This window comes from Ursus maritimus, unplaced genomic scaffold (genome assembly GCF_017311325.1).
Source record: "Ursus maritimus isolate PB19 unplaced genomic scaffold, ASM1731132v1 scaffold_12, whole genome shotgun sequence".
Classification (NCBI taxonomy): domain Eukaryota; kingdom Metazoa; phylum Chordata; class Mammalia; order Carnivora; family Ursidae; genus Ursus; species Ursus maritimus.
The window spans coordinates 35,311,225-35,332,467 of record NW_024423564.1 but is presented as its reverse complement, the minus strand read 5'-3'; the positions used below and the strand labels follow the sequence as shown (position 1 = coordinate 35,332,467).

General features: G+C 36.0%; 1 protein-coding gene across 1 annotated transcript in view; it reads right to left on the bottom strand.

Moving 5' to 3' along the window:
- The window catches only part of TTLL7 (tubulin tyrosine ligase like 7), a 140,655-nt gene that overhangs the window by 7,336 nt on the left and 112,076 nt on the right, over positions 1 to 21,243 (bottom strand). The window contains exons 19-20 of the mRNA XM_040627103.1: positions 19,566 to 19,726; positions 6,509 to 6,682 (exon numbers count right to left, since the gene is read on the bottom strand). Of these exons, the coding sequence (XP_040483037.1) occupies positions 6,509 to 6,682; positions 19,566 to 19,726 (335 nt within the window). The remainder of the gene's footprint in view (positions 1 to 6,508; positions 6,683 to 19,565; positions 19,727 to 21,243) is intronic.

Sequence of the window (21,243 nt, the reverse complement as noted above, 5' to 3'; positions counted from 1 at the left end):
CAGAATTTTTTCCTCTTATACAGACTGAATACTATTTCATTGTATGTCTATATCACCTTGCGTTTATCCATTCATCTGTTGGTGGACACCTGAGTTGTTTCCACCTTTGGGCTATAGTGAATAATGTTGCTATAAACACTGTTGTGCAAGCATCTCTTTGAGTCCTTGTTTTCAATTCTTTTGGGTCTACAGCAGGAGTGAAACTGCTGGGACACATGGCAATTCTATCTTTAACTTTTTGAGGAACTACCAAACTTTTCCATAGCAGCCACATCATTCCACATTCTGAGATAGTGAGTGCAGAGCATGAGGATTCCAACTTCTCAATATCCTCACTGACACTTATTTCACATTTGGAGGATAAAGCCATCCTAGTGAGTGTGGATTTTCCCTTTAACTTTGATTTGGGCTACGGGTTGGGGGAAGCTCTAGTTTCAAGTCCCATCTCTGCCATAGCTAGCAATGTGGATTTGGAGAAGTCATTTAACCTCTTTGGTCCTCGGTTTTCAGTTTTCTCATCTGTGAAGAGAGTCCGGTAGTTTCTGCCATGCCTGGCTCACAGGGCATAGAGCCAATGAAATAGTGCACAAGGGTGAAATATTATTTATGTGTTATGAACATCAGCCTCAGGAGGGAAGACCATCCCTGTTCTGAAATAGATGTTTCAAGCTATCATAGCCTAGGGCCATAATGGTACCACTATTTAACTCAATTGTATAGTACACATTTGAAAGTGCATAAAATATAAATGTCCAGCTTAATGAATATTATAAAATGATTACGTGTGTAGCTGCTACCCAGGTTAAATAAATGAATATTCCTAGCACCCCCGAGTCCTCTATTACAGCACCCTCCCATTTTTCCAATATCTTCCCCATTTTTTTATAGAATGCTCAGTTTTTTTGTAGGAGTTCTTATACAACCTAAGAATCTTATGTAGTTTATATGGGTGGCAAATACTTTCTTCCATTCACTGGCTTGCTTTTTCACCCTCTTAACAGGGTCTTCGAATGAATAAATATTCTATTTTTAATGTAGTAAAATTCATCTTTTCATTTATGATCTGCATTTTTGGTCCTATTTTTTAATAATCTTTGCATACCTCAAAGTCATGAAAATATTCCCCTGCATTATCTTCTGTAATCTTTAGTTTTGCCTTTCACATCTGTGTAGTCAATTCATTGGAGACGATTTTTGCGTATGGTGTAGGTAAACTCAAGTTTCCTTTTTTTATTATTATTATTTAGAAACCCAATTGTCTCAGCACCATTTTTTAAAACAAATTTCTTTTTCCCATTTGTCATAAATCAAATGTACCTCTTTTTCTCATAAACTAACTCTCTATATACACCTGGGTCTACTTACATGACTTTTCTGAATGGTTTCATTGGTCTGTCTATCCTTTTGACAATATTACACCATCTTAAATTACTTTAACGTATTATAAGTCTCAGTACACAACAGTTAATAAATCCTACCATTTTATTTTTCTATTTCAAGAGTGTCTTATCTATTCTTGGCCCTTTGCTTTTCTGTATAAATATTAGAACAAGCTTTGGTCAAAGACTGTGCCTTCCCCCCAAAATTTGTTCAGATTTATATTATGATTACATTGAATTTAGAGATGTTCAGAACTATTTAAGAGCTGACATTTGATGATACTGATCCAATGATGAATAAGGTATATCTTCCCATTTTTTACATTTTCCTACATAAAAGTCTTGCACATTTTTGTTACATTTATTACTAAGTATTAACTATTCTTTGATGCTACTGAAAATGATATCATACCTAAAATTTCATATTCTAGCTGTTTGCTGTTGATATAGGAAAAAAAACAATTGATTTTCTTATCTTGACCTTATTTCATTAAACTTGTTAAATTTACTTAATAATTTATCTAGATTTATTTAGATTTCTAAGAACACAATCATATCCATTGGTAAAGAGTTTCAGTTTAGTGCCTTTTCTTTTGCATGCCTCATTGAACCAACTAGGACCTTTGCTACAATGTTAAATAGAAGTAGTAGTAACAAGCAATCATGTCTTGTTCCTCATCTCAGAAGGAAAGCCTTCAACATTTCATCATTAGGTATGTTTGTTGTAGGTTTTGTGTAGTTATTCTTTATTAGATTAAGGAATTTCCCTTTTGTTTCCAGCTTGTTAAACATTTTTTAAAAACATGTATACTGAATTCTAACAAGTGATTTATCTATATCTTTTGAAATGATCTTTTATTCTATTAAAATCCCATTGATCACTTTTTAATGTTATTGCACCCTTAAATTGATGCACTAAACAGAAGTGGTCATAATACATTATTCAATTTGAAGTTCCTGGGTTCATTTTGCTGATATTTCATTTAAGACTTTTGCTTCTGTGTTCAGGAGTAACACTGAACTTTCACTATCCTTTAACATAATGTCTTGGTTAGGTTTTAGTACCAAAGGTATGGGGGCTTCATTAAACAAGGTGGAGAATGTCCCCTCCTTTTCTGTTCTCTGGATAGGTTTAATAGAATTGGATAGTGAAGACCTGTGAATCTGGAATTATCTTTGTGAGAGGGTTTTTAATTACTGATTCAATTTCTTCAATAGTTAAGACTAATTAGTCTCTTATTTATAGGACTTTTTAACAAGAAGTTTTGTCATTTTTGGAAATATATGTTCTTCCAGGAATTTGTTAACTTAATCTAAATCACCAAGTTTATCAGCATGAAATTGTTCATATTTTCTTATAAAATTTTCAATGTTTGTAGGATCTGTAGTGATGTCTCTTTGTTCTTGATGTTAACTATTTTCTTTCATATTCTTGATCAGTCACACCAGTTGTTTATCAATTTTATTAATCTTTTCAAAAACATATTTTTGGCCATGTTGATCTTCTTTATTCTGTTTGTTACGTTATATTATTAATTTCTGCTGTCATTTTTATTTCCTTTCTGTACATTCTTTGGGTTTATTTTAATGTCATTTTGTCACTTTTCAAAATGGTTGCTGATGTCATTTAATTTTTGCCTTTCCTCTTGCCTAATATGTTCATGTAAGTCTATAAATATGCCTATAGCAATGATTTGTCTACATACTACAATTTTTTGTTTGTAATATTTGTGTTATCATCCAGTTCAAAATATTTTGTTACATCCATTATGATTTCTTTGATTCATGAGGTAATTAAAAGTATATTTTTTATCCTTCCAAATATGGATATTCCAATTATATTTTTTGCTTTTGTTTTCTAACTTAATGGCATGGGGTCAGGAAAAAAAACCCTCTGTACGACTTAAGTCTTCTGAAATTTGTTGAAATATGTTTTATTATTGTACTATCTGATTGACTTTTGTAGAAGTTCCCAGTGTGCTTGGTGTTTTATATTCTGAGATCCTTTGATTCACTTCTATATATGATGGTTAGGTGTGTTAACTTTATTGTTGAAATGTTCTATATCTTTAATATATATATATATATATCTTCATCTACAGTTTGTAGATTTGTCTGTTTTTCCTTGTAATTCTGCTAACTTTTGCCTTGCAAAACATTGAGAACACTGTTACTCCTAGGAATCTAGAGTGTTCACCAACATCCCCATCTTTGGCAGGTCTTGAACTACCTTTTCCCTTAGGTCCATGAATCTATCAAAAGTATTAGTCAGTACTAACAAGCGCTCACTAAGTACCTGATTAACTCTCCACTGTCTTCAAGCAAAGGTTTTGGTATTTTGTCTAACTTTCCTAGTTGTCATTAAAGGGAGGATTTGTCCAAAAGTCTAGTGCTCTATTACCAAAGGCAGAAGTTTGAACTCAGTGGTTTTTAAAAATGTTTTCAACCATGAAACCCATTATGAAATGAGCTTATATGGAAGTTGAGTACATGAAATACAGAAACACAGAGATGTTGATGATACAAAGTATTTGGAGATCCCAAAGCTTCCCAAATAAGTGTAGTTAAAGTATTGAGCTGGTCCCAAGAACTCTAGTAACATGGAGATATTTGTGTATCTCAACCCATCTGGGTTTATATATCAGTCTATTTGCCTAATTATGAGTCTACCTCTGAGAAATGGCTTTCCACCTGGTGTGCCTATTATTATTTTTCTAAGACTTCAAGATTCAAGGCTACTCTGTTCCATGGAATGGGTGGCATGTACACTTTAAAGTCTCTTTAGAAAGATCATGCAGATCTTTGGTCAAGATAAATGTGGTCCATAAACCTGACTGATGTTATCACTATTTTTTTTCTCTTTTAATTTTACAGATAAATTACCTAAATATATATATATCTCCTCATGAAGTATTTAGGCATACCTCATATATTATTTATATTAGGCATATATATTAATTTATAAATATTAATTTATACTTTATTAGGTATACTTCATAAGTGAAATTTATGTATTAATAAATACTAAATTAAGTGACTTCTACATGTAAAGTAAAAAGCTATAGGTTCCTAATTGATAAGGAAAAGAAGATATGGCCAATTTTCACATGTTTTTAAATTAATGTGACATTGACTTGGGTTTTAATAGCTAGATATTAGGAGGACATGTTTATTTCTCTCTCCTCTTTGTGTTTCCAAGTAGAATTTCCACCAAATTTCTGGCCTTTTACCAGAGTGAGTTATCTGATTTTCAGGTTTAAAAGAAGGAACCAGGTATGCTTGGCTATGTCCCTTTCTCTTGTTGGATCAGCCTATCTGTAGAAAGGATGCATTCTTAATTGCTCACTAGCCAATACTAATAGAACTAGATTTTATGGGGTAGTGTTAGTGGAAGGTTTGGGTTGATCTTGCTCTGCCCATGACTGGATCTGTACATTTAATTCTATAATTCAATTTTAGAGAACTCACTTGGCTCAAATCTACACCATTTTCCCTCAGTGTAGCTTTACTCAGTAATGAAGCTATATTCTGATGATCATCTGTCTGATTCCTACATTTCTCTCTCTCAAATGGTTCTGAACTTGTGCAGGAATAAAGGGTGTGTTTTACTAACCCCTCTCCCCCCGGAATGCTTATAATCATCATACTGGGGCTATACTGAGTATTTATCAGAAGTCCAGAACTCAAGATTCCAGAGTAGGAATATCTCTTCTGACCACCAGATGGGGAAGAAAATAAAAAGACCTGACACAATTGTAAGGTGTAACTTCTTCCTCCAGAGTGACCTCATTCTATTTTGCCTGCCTACTAAAGTTACGAGAGCCCTCAATAGAAAATGCATTATAAAATCTATAATTGCAAGAGTCACACTGAAGAGTTTAAAACCATCCTTCCTAGACTGGAACTTAAGATTTTCCTGATCATGCTCCCAGAGTATCACTCCTTAAAGCGAAGCCACTTCGTTTATATGTTGTAATGTCTTAATGACGATCATCATTCTTTTAAATCATACAAAAATATTAATGAAAGTAAGTTTTATTTCAATAATTTGCTTCAGTCAAATCATTAAACTGTAGAATATTGCTTTGATATTTACATATTTCAAATATTAATGGCTAGCTTTACCTCTATCATTGTTGTGATCACTCAGCTTCTATTTGCAGGGGGAGAGTTAAAATACATTAGAGGTACCACAATAATATAATGTCAGAATCCAAGACAAACAGATTAAAAATACATCTTTCAACACTTTTTGTGAAATATACTCCAAGTCATTTTGCTGTTGCAGGTCAGTTTTGTAAAAAGTTAGCTTTATTATATACTTCCTATGATCTCTTTAATAAACAGATCAATTTCTGGGTGTTTCAAAAGACAATCCCAGCTATGGTGGTTCTTTTTCCTCATTGCATATTCAACTGTTGGTTGAATGCTATCATCATTTGACTATCACCTAGTTTTTCAAAGTCACCGTTTATTCTCTTCTATCCAGAGTAGTACTGCAACTTATACATACTAAAAATAAAATCACATGTTCATCTTTAATTCTAATGGGCACTATGGTTGCATAGAGAAATGCCAAAACGTACTATTTTTTCAATCTGTGTATTTTTGCATTTTAAAAATAATATTATTTTTCATGATTTGAAAAACTACCTATTTTAACTGGACAGTATTTATAAAAACACAATTTTTAAATGAAACTTAACAAAATTCACCTCCCATAGATGCTTGTCATGATGAAGGGAGTAAGATTAAACTAAAGGCATCTTCTCAACTTATCAGGCTGAAAGATAAATTTGAAATTTCCCTATTGGTGAAAAAAGTCAAGTTTATGACCATTTTTGGATGCTTTTACTCGGCATTTGAAAGCAAAATTATATAAACCAAATAATCTCATTTCCAAGTAGATTATTTCTGTCACCTTAAGGTTTGTGGTTGCTGTCCTTGTTTGATCCTTTAAAGGTAAAGATGGTGCAAGTTAAAAGTCTTTTGTAGATAACAGCATGTATGAATTTTCGGTCTTTAGCTTTTTCTCTAGCTATATAAATAAAAAGAGACTTTCAATTTCAAACTGTACTGTGGCATTACTTTATATAAAACTCACAAGGTATAGAAATGTAAACAAATACCTGGAATTACCCCAATCAGTACCAATGCCTGAGAGTGATCCTCTTGAGTCAGTTGCATATTTGTAAACCACTAGCAGGCACTGTTTACAAAGTTCGACCAGGCGCTGGCAACACTGGAGCTGCAAAGGGGTCACCACCTCCGGGCTTTTACTGAAAATACTCTCCCAAGAGGATCTGTTGGCATGGAAACAGACATGACCTCGTGTGGCTGTTAAAAATGACAACCGGCCTTATCACTTACCTAGCAACCAACCAATAAGGAAAAGTAGAAATGGACTCAGACATTTGAAGTGACTGCAGATGGTTGAAAGGTACAAAACAAACATATATTTGAAAATTAATCCTTATATTGAGAAACACAACACAGAATTCACATACTATTTGTCTTTAAAGACTTTACTGATGCTAACTGTGGGTAGCTATCAGGGTGGTTTCCCAATACCTCCTAAAAAAATGAGTTACTCTATATTAAGGTATATGTAAAATATTGAGCTTATTTCTCAAACGTTAGATATTCTAAAACTTTAGCTTTCCTAGAAAGCTGTCTTTACCTTTACATTAATAATGACCCCACAAAAGAATTTAAAATTTGCTTTGATTTCATTTGTGGTCTCTCTGTATTAGGAGAATTTAAGCGAATCCCTTGATTATGACCACTCCTCTCAAAACACTTGGAGACGTAATTAAGTCCACGATATTCCTAGGGCACAGGTTCTGTATTCTAGAAGTCATGTTATCTCAGTGAGTACTGCTGACTATAATCACAAAGGTAGTGTCCTTCCTCCTTAAGTGCACTCAGCTTATACTAAACCAGGTAGTAGTACACACTTTCTTGGTAAACGTTGTGTGTGTGTGTGTGTGTGTGTGTGTGTGTGTGTGTGTTGAGCACACAGGTAAACAAATACATATAAGTGTACTTACAATTCCTAAATTTACCATAATGATCCAAATCAGGAAACACCTCACCACCCTCCACCACCAGAAAGAGAGAAAGAGAGACAGAGAGAGAGGAAACTTATTTCCTTAGTGTAAATGAAGCTTTTCAAGTCTCAAGGCGAAAGTTTCATTTGAGGCTTGTAATGGTTCAAGTCTCATTTTACATAAACTGATTCACTTAACCCTTAGAGAAAGAAAAGAGTAGATTTTCAGAAAGAAAAAAATATTAAGGAAAATATTTTTCTGAAGAAATGTACTTCCCAATGGGAAATTCGAAGACTCCATTTTCAATCTTCTGTGGATATTTGATATCTTTGGAATTTTTAAAAATGTTTTAGAAACTCAGAAAGGTATTTTTTGGTAGAAAGGGTACTGTTTATTTTTTCAGGAGAAACATGGTCTTAAAAAGATAGCATGTCATCTGTGAATGACAGGTTTTCTCAAAAGGAGTAAGATTCAAATCAGTAGACTGAAAGGAATAAATTTTCTTCCATATTCTGAGATGTTCAGGACTAAACATAATACTGTTTTTATTATTTTAAAAAAGTTATTTTCATTCAAGAAACAGTTAATATGCTAGTAAAAATAGCTCTAAAATAAATTTTAATACTAAATGTAAGAAAAACTGGCTATAATACATATGTGCTTGCATATATCCATATAAACCTATATGTGTGTGTGTGTATAACCAACTTAATTTGATCAAGGAAAATACTGGAGAATACCAATTAATTAGGGAATGTGTTTACAATTAGTATGTCCTAATTTCAAAGCCCTATATGTTTAGGCCCAGAGAAATATAAATTTCATATAAATACAAATACACACAGGAAAACATCCTGTGTTATGACTGCCTGCTTAACATTTTCTTCTCCACTGAAATTCTGAGCACTGCTACATCCTCTCCTCTCAATTGGGATATATTTTTATTTTGATCCTTTGGAGCCATTTGATTAGATCCACTATCAAGTTACACACATCATGGTTAATTTTTCTTTTCCTTATTTGGAGTATAGAGGTAAGAAAAGAACAAATAGAATGGAAGAAAGATAAAAGAGCTTCTTCAGTCACACTCTAATTTGATGTAACATTCTAAATACTACGTAAGTTATAATTTGACCAGCTTTGGCTTCTCATTCTCTCATTCTTCTTTAAATATTTAAAATAAACATATGGATCGAAGTCCTTTACCAATTTTTGGTGTGTGTGTTCACCACCCCTAGCCAAAGACCACATTCTACTCTATTAATTCATATTTAAGCGTCAGCACACCACAACTCCGCATTTAAAAAAAAAGAAAATGAACAGGATTTGCTTCATTTGGTACCAGGTTAACTTTTTCTGCACAAAGGAAATCTACCCTTCAAACTGAGTATATTAGAACTATGTCCCTCACCTCCTATCCACCGCCCGGCATAAGTGAGTAAATGTGCTATGCCCCTGTAACACTACAGTATCTCAATTTTCAATACTAACACAGAAATTTTTAAGAAGGTGAAAGGATGTGGAAATAATTTACAATACCAGTGCCTTTATCAAAGAACTCAAGGTTTTATCTGCCTTCTTTCTGAATCTAAATTCCAAAAAAACAGAATTCAAAAAGAAAAATTAAGTGGTTAAAAAGTTCTGTTTGGTACTCCCTAATCCTCAGAGATGTAGAACAGGAAACAACTTTAAATGACACTTTTTAGTAAAATAACAATAAGATACAGAATACTAAATACCTCTGGCAACAAAGGGCAGTTGTCATTAATGAAATCCAGAAACTTGAAAAGCCTCGCATTATCCAGCAATCCAATATTTTTCACCAACTTTCTCATCAAAACATTTAATAAAGCAGTTATCTAAAAAGTAAAACTGATGCATTTCTTTCTCCGTCTCTGGTAGAAGTCCGAATCGATGACTGAGTGGACCGAAGTTAAGTAGCAGAAAGGAGAAAGGAAAGTAAAAACAAAACAAAGCAAAACAAAACAAAAATTGGACTATACCAACGGGATAAACAGCAACAATGAGCTGAAAAGTACTAACAATGACATATTCAATTGAAAGTGATATGAGAACAGTAAGATTCAGATCATTTTCACCTTGTATGATGCATACATTTTTAAGTAGGAGAGTAAGTCTAGAAGTGGGCTGCTTAGAATATGCCTTACCATTTCTTCTTGCCCAAAGATTATAAAAGAAAAGCTTTTCCATGACAAACTTCTACTGGAAGATGCCTTTGGCTAAAGGGTCCAAACAGATGCTCTTCTTTGGGGCTTACATATCATTGTTTTGAGTGGAAAGAGGACTTTCCCAAACAATGCATTTCTTCTCCCATTTAGCCCCTGCCGCCTCCTCTTTGTTTTACCTGGAAAATTATTCTTCCTCTTCCTACAAGTCTCAGCTGAAATGTTACATCCTTTAGCCACATTTCCTGGGCTCTCGGGCCCGAGTTTGAATGCCACAGCACCTAAACTTCCTATATCCTAGTAAAAGATGTCGGATAGTTTCATTCATGAAAATTTCAAGAGTCATTCTCCTGCAGAGAACACATTCAGAATTTGGAGCATCATGTGATAACAAGAAAAGGTTCCATGTGGTAACAAAGGTCACTGAGCATGGGCTTCAGCAGCCTGAAAGAACGAGAAAGAGGGATAAGGGTGTGTTCTATTTGATGCTTCAGTAAAACCCTGGGCCAACTCTAGGGAAACCTACCACAAAGATCTACAACATTCTTTGATGTTTCTGGATGTGGACAGGGAGTGGTTCATTTATTTTGTTTTGTTATTGGGGTGTTGACAGGCAGAAGCAAGAATCTAGGTGGCCCAGAGTTATTTGGATTATATTTTTCCAAGATTTACACATAACTGTGAAAGACAGTTGTGCTTTTATTAAAATCATTCCTTTAGAAGTGAGTTAAGAGTAGGTTTTTACCTTGACTACTAGGCAGTTAGGCCAAAGGTTAAAGGAGTATTCATTGACTAGACATGATTCAAAGGATTAATAGAACTATTCTGGCTCCAAACTGGGAATCAAACACACACAACACTATGTGACTTAATTAAATTAAGGAAGCTTAAGAAACCCATTTGTAAGGCTACAAAATAAAATCCAGTGTTAAACTCACCTCTACAGACCACCAAGGTTTTAGAGAAATGGATGGAGAGTGGAGGTCAAATTGGACTCAAAGCTACTCCTGTTCTATTTGCTCAGGTGCGATGGGGCTGGGGATTTGGCTAAGGCTATGGGACTTACATCAAGCAAGCCTGTCAACCACTGGGAATGCTGCTCTGAGGAGAGTCAACAAAACACACAGTTAAGAGCTTGGGCTCTTGACTCAGACAACCTGGCTCACCTAGTTACTCTAAGAACTTGGGCAAATTACAGGTTCTCTTCATGCTTTAATTTCCTCATCTGTACAATGAGAATAATAATAATTTATTCAAAATAATAAAGCAGCAATTATAAGAATATTTAATATGTAAGATAGTATCAGGCATTTAGTAAGTCAAATGCGATTAACTCTCATTATCAATACTAGTAGTAATAGATACTACCAGAGAAATTTAAAGGGAATATTGTCCAAGGAACAAGAGAAGAAGATTCTGAATCAATTAGAATATATTACCAAAATAGATCAGGGAAGAGGAGTCCCATAGGCAAAGAAGAACCACTTTATGGGAATCGTTAGGGTCTGGAGTTGGAGATTATCTCATGGACTCAAAACTGCCAGCACCAATTTCAGTAGCAGACTATCTGACATGCTGAAGAATAGCTAGGATTCATATACAGAATTCTAACTGATGTGGAGAACAAAGGTAGAAAGAAGTGTAGATTAAATGAAATTTCCTTATAACCAGCAGCCCACTGACAAATACTTGAGGCAAGTAGAGTATGACATTCCTCCAGGAACTTCCAACTGTCTTAATGCTAATGCTTTGCTAGAGGGAAAAACAACCTTAGCTTGACAATAGCTAGGCCTCCAGGATCCTGTGAGTCTTCTTTAGTATATGAAAATCCTTTTGAAAGCTTCCCTGATCTTTACCTCTCCCAACTCCACAGAATATAATTAATTGCTCCTCACAATCCCAGGGCAGCCTTCCTGTCCATGGGCCCTGTCCCTGTGCTTTAATAAAACCCTTTTCATGCACCAAACACATCTCAATAATTCTTTCTTGGTCGTTAACTCCAAACCCCAACATTTCCACATCACAACCAATGGATCAACAAACAGAAACAAAATTCCAACTATGAGTCTAGATTGAGAGAACTTCTTCAGAGAACCATCAACTAATGGGCCACAGAATATAGTTCAAATGTTCCACTTAAGTCTCTGTAGAAAATAATTTATAGCCAATATTACTCTCAGATTTTACTACAACCCAGAGCACCTTATAAATTCTTCCTGTTTTTAAACGGCTACTGATAGTAGTGAGAATAAGTCTGAAAATGGTATGAATGAATCGGTACTAGATGACTAGAATATTTAAATGGGGGACATTTGGAGATCATTTCATGTGATAGTTTAAGATTTTACCAAAAAGGGGGATATATTCTGGGTCTTTACACTGGATTTAAATAATGCAAAAAGGATTGGAGGGATGCGGTTGTAGAAAGCAGCCCAGTCAGATACTCAATGACATCAAAAGCTCAGAGGAAGGAAAGAAAACATTTTTAAAATATTTGAAAAATATTGAGTTTGTTTTTCTGGAACAAACTTTAAGTAAAAGAGTAATGAGAAAGAAGATTAGAGAAATAAGAAAAAACCAGCATGTTAGATAGTGGTGTCTCTCTAGATAAGAAGTCTAGACTTTAATGATAAATGAGGGAAATCACTACAGATTTTAGGAAATGACCCTGACAGTAGAACAGATATAGAAAACAAAAAAACTAGAGACAAAAATGTCTAGAAATCTATTAATTTTACCTAGCCCTTTTACCAAAAGATTCCTCCCATCTGAAATCCTATAATACTTTATCTAGGTCTCTTTCATAATCATTACTTTTATGTATATTGTATTTCACCTACTAGAAGCAACAGAATTTATTGGTTCACACCATAAACTCTGGGGTGAGGCTCCCTGAGTCCAAATCCCAGTTGCACCAGGCTCTTAGTGGCTATCTGGGCCTCAGTCTCCTCATCTACAAAATGGAGATAAATCATAGAACTTGCTCCAAAGTGGTGTTATGCGGATTAAATCACTCAATATACCTAAAGTGCTTAGAATAATGCCTGGCACATAGTACGTAGTATAGCTGTAGCTATTATCATTTTTAAGAGTCTTGAGGGCAGGATCTGTGTCTAAATGAACTCTGTCTCTCCAAAAGTATTTAACACAGTAGTAAGTACTGGATAATTGCTAAGAACAATGAAAAAGAATCTAACGTAGCCGCACTGAGACTGTGACAGAAAAACTAACAGGATTTAGCAAAGGACTGAATAAAGACTGGGAAGGAGAAGAAAGGTGCAGACGCGCCTGAGATGATCAAAGCTGCAGGACTGGGAGAATAACAATGGGATTAAGGGAAGACCAGAAAGGAAGCGGTTTATGAAGGAAAAGGAGGTGCAGAATGTTTGGTTTTAGATATCTTAAGGCTAAAGTGACAATGAGTCACAACAGCTTTGGCAGGACTGAAAGTCTGGAGAGGAGCAGAAGCGTAGCCATATTTTGGAAGTCTGTTACATGAAGGCAAGAGCAGAAGAACCTTAAAGATATTGACTTGTAATTGAGATTTTTCATTAAGACTACCTTGGCACGGAGGTGGGGGAGAGAATTCCAAATTCGGGGAGTAGTAGGGGGACCCTGAACTTGCTTTGTCCTTTGAATACAACTAGATTAACCTTCAACTATTTTGAACTACTAGGAAGAGGATCAGACGAGTATGGAAACAACCTGCAGAGTTGGAGCCAGAGAATCTGGCAGAGGCCAGTTTCGGAGCTCTGTGCTGGGGGATTGGGAAGCCGCTCAGCCAGAAGAGGAGGAAGCCGGGTTGGAGGAGCAAAGTCAGGAAGAGGGAGAAAGCTGGAATGATTGCAGCGGTTTGTAACCTCACAATAAGTCATGGCGAGTGGGTCCCCGGGTTGCTCAGGGAGAGATTGCTCCCCTTCCTGGAGGGCATTTGGAAGAGCTTATGTGTCCTCTCCAGAGACAAAGGGCCAGCTGGGGAGCGTTGAGTGGAGCTCAGCGGAGGCGTCGGAGGGGCTCATAGAGGGCAGAAAACCTCTTAACTTTTTGGTGTGAACCACAATAGGCTTAAACCTCTGTGCGCGCGCCAAATGACCCTTTTGCCGGGACTGACGGAGCGGAGTGCAGACTGGGGCAGATCGTGGATAACGTGGCCGCAGCTTTTTGCTGTCTGCCACAATAGATCGAAGCCTCTGCAATGGCTTTTCCGGGACAAAGGGGAATAGGGGACTGAGTCAAGTGCAGATGGCTGATAACCTGGCTCCAGCTTTTCACTGAGCATTACAATAAACTCTAGCCTCTGAGTGCCCACTGTGCGATGGCTTTTCAGGAACGGGTCGGTGCTGGGCACACCCGAGCCTCCCCACCAAGCGGGCGCACACATTACTAGGCCCTTTAAAACTTGGGAGTTTTGAATCCCAGCCACTAGCCAGAGATAAAATACAGGAGATCTGTGGCTCTGGGTGAGCCAACGACCCAGGGAATAAGCAGGTTAGGGCAGGGAACTGACGGGGGCCCAGGTCACAGGAGATTGCTCACTTCTGTAAGAGGGCCAGCTGAGCAGAAGCTGCCGGGAGTTCTGCTCCACAGGGACAAGAGGATGAGGTGACACCGTATTCTACCTCCTGCACCAACCCTCCCTCCTCCCACGCACGAGCACAAGCTCTGGAGAGAAACACAGCGCCTCTAGTGGAGGCTGGAGTCCCCTACACAAAACCCCACCCCTCTGACCTGGCAGGAGCATCTTTAGGGAGCAAGCCAGCTTGTGAACCAGCACAGCAGGCCTCTCCCTCAGAAGACCAAGACAAACCCCCACATCTGCCAAGTCTACTGATTAAAGAAAGCTGCAAAACATCACTTTCTGGCTCAACTTCACAAACAAATTAAAGCATACCTAGTTAAAGGAACAAACACTCCCCACTACAAGCAAGGAGGAACTATGTAGAGGAAGGACCAGGGGGAAAAAGCAGCCAAAACACAACAGCAGAGTGTACACAGCATACATCACAATCACTCCCTGAAGATATTGTTGTTGTTATTGTTGATATTATTGTTGCTGTTTTGCTGGAGTTTGTTTCTATTTCCTTGTTTTTTTTTTTTTTTTCTTCTTTTTTTTTTCTTTCCTCCTTTCTTTTCTGGACAAAATGACTAGAAGAAGAAATTCACAGCACAAGAAAGAACCAGAGGTAGTGCTTTGCCAAAGATTTAATCAATACGGATATAAGTAAGATGGTGGAACTAGAATTCAAAACGATTATAAAGATTCTATCTGGTCTTGAAAAAAGCATAAAAGACATTAGAGAATCCCTTACTACAGAAATAAAAGAACTAAAATCTAATTGGACCAAAATTAAAAATGCTATTACTGAGATGCAGTAAAAAATGGAGGTTCTAACTGCTGTGTAAATGAGGCAGAAGAGAGGGTCAGTGATTCAGAAGACAAAACGGTGGAAAGTAACGAAGCTGAGAAAAAGAGAGGAAAACAACTACTGGATCATGAGGGGAGACTGAGAAATCAGTGATACCATAAAGTGCAATAATATTCAAATAATAGGGGTGCCAGAAGATAAGGAAAGGAGGGGCAGGTTTATTTGAACAAATTATAGCTGAGAATTTCCCTAATCTAGGAAAGGAAACAAGCATTCAAGTCCAGAAAGCACAGACAACCCCCATCAAAATCAATAAAAATAGGTCAACACCCCAACATATAATAGTGAAGACTGAAAATTTCAGAGATAAAGAGAAAATCCTGAAAGCAGCTCAAGACAAAAGGTGCTTAACCTACAAGGGTAGAAACATAAGGCTGGCAGCAAACCTGTTCACAGAGACCTGGCAGGCCAGAAAGGAGAGGTATGATTTATTCAAAGCACTAAACAAGAAAAATATGCAGCAAAGAATACTTTATCCAGCAAGGCTGTCATTCAAAATGGAAGGAGAGATAAAGAGCTTCCAGGACAAATGGAAAATAAAAGAATTTGTGATCAGTAAACCAGGCCTGCAAGAAATATTAAAGGGGATCCTTTGAGCGAAGAGAGATCCCAAAAGTAACAAAGACCAGAAAGGAACAGAGACAATCTACAGAAACAGAGACTTTACAGGTAATACAATGGCACCAAATTTATATCTTTCAATAATTCCTCTGAATGGAAATGGACTAAAAGCTCCAATTGAAAAACACAGGATACCAGATTGGATTAAAAAAAAAGACCCATCGATATGCTGTCTACAAGAGAACCAAAGATACCTCCAGATTGAAAGTGAGGGGATGGAGAATCATTTATCATGCTAATGGACATCAAAAGAAAGCTGGGGTAGCAATCCTTATATCAGACAAATTAGATTTTAAGCCAAAGACTGTAATAAGGAATGAAGAGGACATTATATCATGATTAAAGGGTCTATCCAACAAGAAGATCTAACAATTATAAATATTTATACTCCTGACTTGGGAGCAGCTAATTATATAAACCAACTAATAACAAAATTAAAGAAACACATTGATGATAATACAGTAATAGTAGGGGACTTTAATACCCCACTCAAAGCAATGGACGGATCATCTAAGCAGAATATCAACAAGCAAACAAGGGCTTTGAATGACACATTAGACCAGATGGACTTCACAGATATAATCAGAATATTCCATCATAAAGCAACAGAATATGCATTCTTCTCAAGTACACATGGAACATTCCCTAGAATAGATCACATACTGGCTCACAAACTGGGTCTCAACTGGTACCAAAAGATTGGGATTATTCCCTGCATAGTCTCAGACCACGATGCTTTAAAACTTGAACTCAATCACAAGAGAAAATTTGGAAGTAACACAAATACATGGAGGTTAAAGAGCATCCTACTAAAGAATAAATGGGTCAACCAGGAAATTAAAGAAAAATTTTAAAAATTCATGGAAGCAAATGAAAATGAAAACACAAAAGTTCAGAACCTTTGGGATGCACCAAAGGTGGTCCTAGGAGGGAAATATACAGAAAACAGGCCTTTCTCAAGAAACAAGAAAAGTCTCAAATACACAAGCTAACCTTACACCTAAAGGAGCTAGAAAAGAAAAAAAAAACCAAAACAGCAAATAAGGCTAAACCCAGCAGGAGAAAGATTAGAGCAGAAATCAATGAAATAGAAACCAAAAGAACAGTATCAACGAAACTAGGAGTCAGTTCTTTGAAAGAATTAATAAGATTGATAAACCCCTAGCCAGACTTATCAAAAAGAAAAGAGAAAGGACCCAAATTAATAAAATCATGAGTGAAAGAGGAGAGATCACAACCAATGCCGAAGAAATACAAACAATTCTATGAATATATTATGATCAACTATATACCAACTAATTAGGCAATCTGGAAGAAAAGGATGCATTCCTAGAAACATATAAACTACCAAAACTAAACCAAGAAGAAAAGAAAACCTGAAAACACCCATAACCATTAAGGAAATTGAAGCAGTAATCAAAAATCTCTCAGCAAACAAGAGCCACATGGCTTCCCAGGGGAATTCTACCAAACAATTAAAGAATCAATATCTATTTTTCTGAAGCTATTGGCATCAGAGCCACATGGCTTCCCAGGGGATTCTACCAAAAAATTAAAGAAGCAATATCTATTTTTCTGAAGCTATTTCAAAAAATAGAAATGGAAGGAAACTCCCAAACTTATTCTGTGTGGCCAGCATTACTTTGATCCCCAAACCAGACAAAGACCCCACCAAAAAGAATTACAGACCAATATCCTTGATGAACATGGATGCCAAAATTCTCACCAAGATACTAGTCAATAGGATCCAGCCGTACATTAAAAGGATTATTCACCACGGCCAAGTGGGATTTATTCCTGGGCTGTAAGGGTGGTTCAACATCCACAAATCAATCAATGTGATATACTACATTAGTAAAAGAAAGGACAAGAACCTTATGATCCTCTCAATAGATGCAGAAAAAGCATTTGACAAAATACAGCACTCTTTCTTGATTAAAACACTCCACAGTGTAGGGATAGAGGGAACATACCTCAATCATAAAAGCCATATACGAAAAGCCCACAGTGAATATCATTCTCAATGGGGAAAATAGAGAACCATTCCCCAAAGGTCAGGAACACAACGTATGTCCACTTTCACCACTGTTGTTCAACATAGTGTTAGAAGTCCTAACTTCAGCAATCAGACAACAAAAAGAAATAAAAGGCATCCAAATGGGCAAAGAAGTCAAACTCTCACTCTTCGCAGATGACATGATACTCTATGTGGAAAACCCAAAAGACTCCAACCCCAAAATTGCTAGAACTCACACACAAGAATTCAGCAAAGTCGCAGGATATCAAATCAATGCACAGAAATCAGTTGCATTCCTACACACTAACAATGAGCTAGAAGAAAGAGAAATTAAGGAATTGATCCCATTTACAATTGCACCAAACACCATAAGATACCCAGAAATAAACCTAACCAAAGAGGTCAACGATCTGTACTCCGAAAGCTATAGAACACTTATGGAAGAAATTGAGCAACCTTTATAACCTTGACCACAACAACTTCTTACTAGACACAGCTCCAAAGGCAAGGGAAACAAAAGCAAAAATGAACTATTGGGACTTCATCAAGATAAAAACCTTTTGCACAGCAAAGGAAATAGCCAACAAAACCAAAAGACAATTGAGAGAATGGGAGAAGATATGTGTAAATGTCTTATCAGATAAAGGGCTAGTATCCAAAATCTATAAGGAACTCATCAAACTCAACACCCAAAGAAAAAATAATCTAGTCAATAAATGGGCAGAAGACATGAACAGACATTTCTCCAAAGATGTCAGACATATAGATGGCCAACAGACACATGAAGAAATGCTCAATATCACTTGGCATCAGAGAAGTACAGATCAAAACTGAGATGCCACCTCACACCAGTCAGAATGGCTAAAATGAACAAGTCAGGAAACAAAAAATGTTAGTGAGGATGTGGAGAAAGGGGAACCCTTTTATACTGCTGGTGGGAATGCAAGCTGGTACAGCAGCTCTGAAAAACAGTATGGTGGTTTCTCAAAAAATTAAAAATAGAGCTACCCTACAATCCAGCAATTGCACTACTAGAGATTTGCCCAAAAGATACAAAAGTAGTGATCCGAAAGGGCACCTGCACCCCAATGTTTATAGCAGCAATGTCCACAATAGCCAAACTATGGAAAGAGCCCAGATGTCCATCAACTGATGAAACAGATGCTTGGATAAAGGAATTGTATATATATTGTGTATATATATATATACACACACAAACACACATACACGCACACACAATGGAATATTATGCAGCCATAAAAAATGGAAATCTTGCCATTTGCAATGACATGGATGGAACTAGAGGGTATTAAGCTAAGCAGAATAAGTCAATCAGAGAAAGACAATTATCATATGATTTCACTCACATGTGGAATTTAAGAAACAAAACAGAGGATCATAGGGAAAGGGAGGGAAAAATAGAATAAGATGAAATCAGAGAGGGAGACAAACCATAAGAGACTCTTCAGTATAGGAAACAAACAGGGTTGCTGGAGGGGATGCCGTAACTGAGTGATAGAAATTAAGGAGGGTACTTGACATAATGAGTACTGTGCGTTACATGCAACTGATGAATCACTGAACTCTACCTCTGAAAATAATAATACATTATATGTTAATTAATTGAATTTAAATAAAATTAAATTAAATGAAAGAGTACCTTCTTTCCACTAAATTCAAATTAGGTGTTGTGTTCATATTCATTAGCTCATCTGAATCAGCTTAACTGCTATGAATTATAGCCAAATACAGAAGAACTATATGCAGTAAAAAAATCCATATTTTAACAGATCATTATAGAAATTCAACCATTTTACTGGGCTTCCTATATAACTAAATAGTAAAATGTTAAAAGTAACAATAATAAAAGCTAACTTAGAACTTACCCTGAATCACAGAAACAGTTCCACAGTCCTTGGCCATGACTCCAGAGTAAGCGATTAAAAACCCGGTTGAAAATCCGATATAAACTTACTTCCTCAACATCAGGTACCTTCCAGATGCGTGGAAGAATTGTACGAATACTTGTTTTTACTATGTCCAAAACCTAGTGGAGAAACCGAAGTTATTTCAAAATCTAAGTGTATAAGTGTGTCTAAAATTCAAAGATGAATATATATAATTAAAAGATAAATACATACACACACCTATACACACTCATTCGCTGAACAACAACACAGAGTAAAAATCCCAGAAATAGGGCCATGCATTTATGAAACTCTAGTGTATGACATAGGTGGCAAGCCAGATCATTGGAGTAAGAAGAGATTAAGTTTAAAATTTAAATTAAAGTTAAATCTAAATTAAATCAATAAATGGAGACTGAAAAATAGTAAGTTTTATTAAGAAAAGAAATTGAATCCTCACTCACTCAATTAACAAAAATCAACTCTAGGGGAATTAGGGCCTTAAGCTTAAAAAATAAACCATTAAATACCTCAGTGAAAAGTATTAGAGAATATCTTTTAGTCCTTAGGTTAGAAAAAGATTACTTTAAAAAAGGTATGGACCATAAAATATTAATAGATTGATTATATTAAAATTAAGAACTTCTGGACACCAAAAGATACCTTAAGGAAAAGAAAAGATCAAGTTACAAACTGGGAAAATATATTTAAAACATATACCTCGAACAAATGATTAATAACAAAATACATAATGAATGCCTAACAAATTATTAACGCAAATATTAACAACTTGGGGGGAAAAGACAAAAATACATGAACTGGAATTTCACAAAGAGGAAATAAATTTGCCCAACATATAAAAGAAATAAATATTAAAACTATAATAAGATATCACTTCATGACCATTTAACTGACGAAAATTAAAAGTCTGACAATACTAAGCGCTGGAGAGCTAAGGTTATGCAGGGTCTCTTAGACATTATTGGTGGGAGTACCAACTGGTTGCAGTCACTCAAAAATAGCTTGGCATTATCTCTTAAAGCTAAAAATTCATATACCCTATAACCCAGCAATATTATTCCTAAGAGAAACTCTCTCAGGGGTTAAAAACAAGAGTCATGTACAAGAATGTTCTAACCGCTGTTCACCATTTCAAACACCTGGGAACAACCTAATTGTCCTTCAATGGGAGAGTGAAAAATAAACCGGTACACTCAGTCCCTTGAACTACTACACGGTAATCAAAACGAATGAAACAGGACAATGCACAAAACACAGAGCATCCTAGCAATCTAATAGTAAATTTTTAAAAATGCAAACCTGAGGTTATATATAGCATGAAACCCTTTTAATAGGCATAAAAAAACTAAATTTAAAATACATATGGGGATAAACACAGACATAATAAGAATTTATAAAGAAAGAAAGGAACTAGTGAATCCTGAATTTAAGAAAATGGCTATCTGAGACCTGGGGAGGATGTCCAGGGGGATGGAGGAGAGTCATTTGCTTAGGTAATAATAGGGCATTGCCAGGAACACAGCTTTTGTTTTCGACGTTGGGGGTCACAAATGGTAAAATTAACTTAAAAACACTAAATAAAAGCCGGCCAACGACTTAGCAATAATGAGAGAGTATCATGAAATAAGGACTATGA